General features: G+C 49.2%; 1 protein-coding gene across 1 annotated transcript in view; it reads left to right on the forward strand.

Moving 5' to 3' along the window:
- The window catches only part of SLC22A18 (solute carrier family 22, member 18), a 65,410-nt gene extending 63,253 nt beyond the window's left edge, over positions 1-2,157 (forward strand). The window contains exon 10 of the mRNA XM_009328533.1: positions 1,970-2,157. Within this exon, the coding sequence (XP_009326808.1) occupies positions 1,970-2,157 (188 nt within the window). The remainder of the gene's footprint in view (positions 1-1,969) is intronic.
- Positions 2,158-2,506: the final 349 nt, after the last annotated feature.

Genomic DNA, 2,506 nt, shown 5'->3' on the forward strand with positions numbered 1-2,506 from the left:
GGGCGCCCAGCCGAGAAAGGTCATGCCAGGTATGGGAAAAGGGGGAAAAAAGCTGGGAAGGGAGAAAAATTGGCAGGGAAGCTTCAGAAAGTGGGATAGCCGTGATGAAGAAGGTAAGCATGTGCGTTGGCAGAGCTGCACAAAGCGACGCAAGAATTTTTCTACTGATGTGGTGACTTGTCCCAGTTAAAGGTCTTGCCTTAAATGAGAGCCGTCACATGCGCAGCTTTGCAACAGAGCTAGGGCCATGCTGCAGAGCCAAGATTTACAATGTCCCAAAACTCGAGGGCGTCTGACAAGAGGGATCTAATTTAAGCCCATTAAATAGAAATTATCTTTCTCAGCAACATGTTACAGAAGTGCAGAGGGAGAGCCTGGCCTTTTAAGAGGATGGATTTCTGCTCAAAAAAAAAAAAAAGGAAAGGAAAAAAGCACCTCCTCAATCATAAGAGCCAGTTTGGCAATTGTACGTAGTAATTAGTTTAATTCAAATACCTAGAGGGGAAAAAATAATTGCAAAACCTGCCCAGAAATTTTGGTGGTTGTGGGATGGTTCCCATTGGCAAAGGGTCAAGGCGAGGTCCCACCCAACGCCTTTGTGTTCCCATGCGCGGGAGGAGCGCTCGGCAGCGCTTCCCGGGAGACTTCCCTCTCCACACGGCTACACCCTCGGCTCAGGCTCATTGCACAAGTATTTTAAGCATGCTGATAAAAGCCCAGCAGTCGCTGGCCGGCATTATGCGAACACCTGGCTGCCTCTTTTCTCCTGGAGCCAGGGATCGTTTCCCTGTGGCTGCCCACGTTAAATATCACACTCGGCTCCACATCTTCTTGCATGCGGGACAGCATCCTCCTCTTCCCAGACACTGCTGGCCTTGTGCGGCAGCAATGCCTCAATGCATGTCTTGGTGGAAAATTGGTGCCAACAGCCCAAATAATCATACCGATATTAAAAAATAAAGATGACAATCAACATTTCAGAGCGGGGCACAAGTTTCTTGCATATGCTGCCAGCTTGCCCTTCCTCCCAGTGTTGGGGGCTAATGATTTTCTGGCCGGCCGGGTATTTTCTGCTCCCCTGAGTGTGATAGCTATCCTGCACGAAGACCACAGAGCAAAGAGCGCACCGGGTGCATGGGGGCCATCTTTGTGTCCCATGGGACATCCTGGCTGTACGTAGGAAAAAAACTGCCTTTTCCAAACTGGAGGTGCTTCCCCGTCCGCCGGGTTCCTGTTGACGATGCAAATGGGAGAGCTGCTGGAGGGGGAACTGGCCCAGCCAGGTGAAGGGCTTGCATTTCCATCCAAATTGAAATATCCGTTCTTTTTGCAAAGGAGGTGGGGGAGTATCTCAAGGGGGTTCAGTCTTTATCTGTGGTTTTATTTATTTATTCTTAAAGACCTAGCTAGACCTAAGCCTCTCGCTCCTGCTAAGCCCTTGAGAGCTGTTCCTCTGTCCCACACTAGAGAAGAAATGGCAATAGCAGCATGGGTGGAACAGGGCCCTCTCGGGTAATTGATATTGGAAGAATCTGTGATTTGCTTGGAAGTCTTGAACACGACCCTAGAAATTACCTCTCCATCCCTAACCCCATGCAGTAGTTACCAGCCCTGTTGAGTGCAATGTTCAGAAGCATCTTCTGGGACCAAAGGCATCCTTGGACCCCAGTGAATGCAGCGGTGAGCACCAGCTTGCCTTTCAGGCAGCATTATGGTCGTCCGGACCGCTCAGTAAAGAGCTGAGCTGGCTCGTGGTGGAAACTAGTCCCCATGCCTCCAGGAGTCCTTAGCATTAACAAACCCTAATTGGACCTCTATAAATTAATGCAAGAGACTATTTGACGTGATTTGCTACTACTGCAGGGGAATGCCATCAGGGACGAAGAGGATTCCACACACTCTTCTCTGCTTTCCCATCCCAAGACTTGCCCTCACCCTGACATCTGCGTGTCTCTGCCATCTCTCCTAGGTACCATGCTCGGGATTTGCGCCTCAGTGCAGCCCTTGACCCGGACAGTGGGCCCCACCATCGGCGGAGTTTTATACAAACAATTTGGAGTCTCCTCCTTTGGCTACTTACAGCTAATTGTCAATATAGGTTTGTTTGTTTACCTCTTAAAGAGTAAAATCCCGCTGAGAGAGATGAAAAGCCAATAATTCAGCTGCAAGAAAGTAACCCCCTTACTTTTTCCATAGAAATAGAGATGTTCTTGAGTTTTATTTTTTATTCCATAAACCTGGAATAAAACCATTTGACCAATACCTTGCCTTTTGTCAACATTTGCATCTGGAGTAAGGGACAGATTGGTTTGCAAAGGCCTTGGAGCCGTGCAGGAGCAGCTGGCAGCCGCAGGACCCTGGGAGCTATCGGGTTTCTCCCGGCAGCAGCGGTTGTCATTGCAGGCAATAGCTCCATATCCTCAGCTGTTGTCAGCTTTCCTGCTTGGATTCACCGAAACTAAGGGGATTAGGAGCCAGTGCCTCTACTCTGGTTTGGCCTTTTATT

This window comes from Pygoscelis adeliae, unplaced genomic scaffold (assembly GCF_000699105.1).
Source record: "Pygoscelis adeliae isolate BGI_AS28 unplaced genomic scaffold, ASM69910v1 Scaffold166, whole genome shotgun sequence".
NCBI classification, from domain to species: domain Eukaryota; kingdom Metazoa; phylum Chordata; class Aves; order Sphenisciformes; family Spheniscidae; genus Pygoscelis; species Pygoscelis adeliae.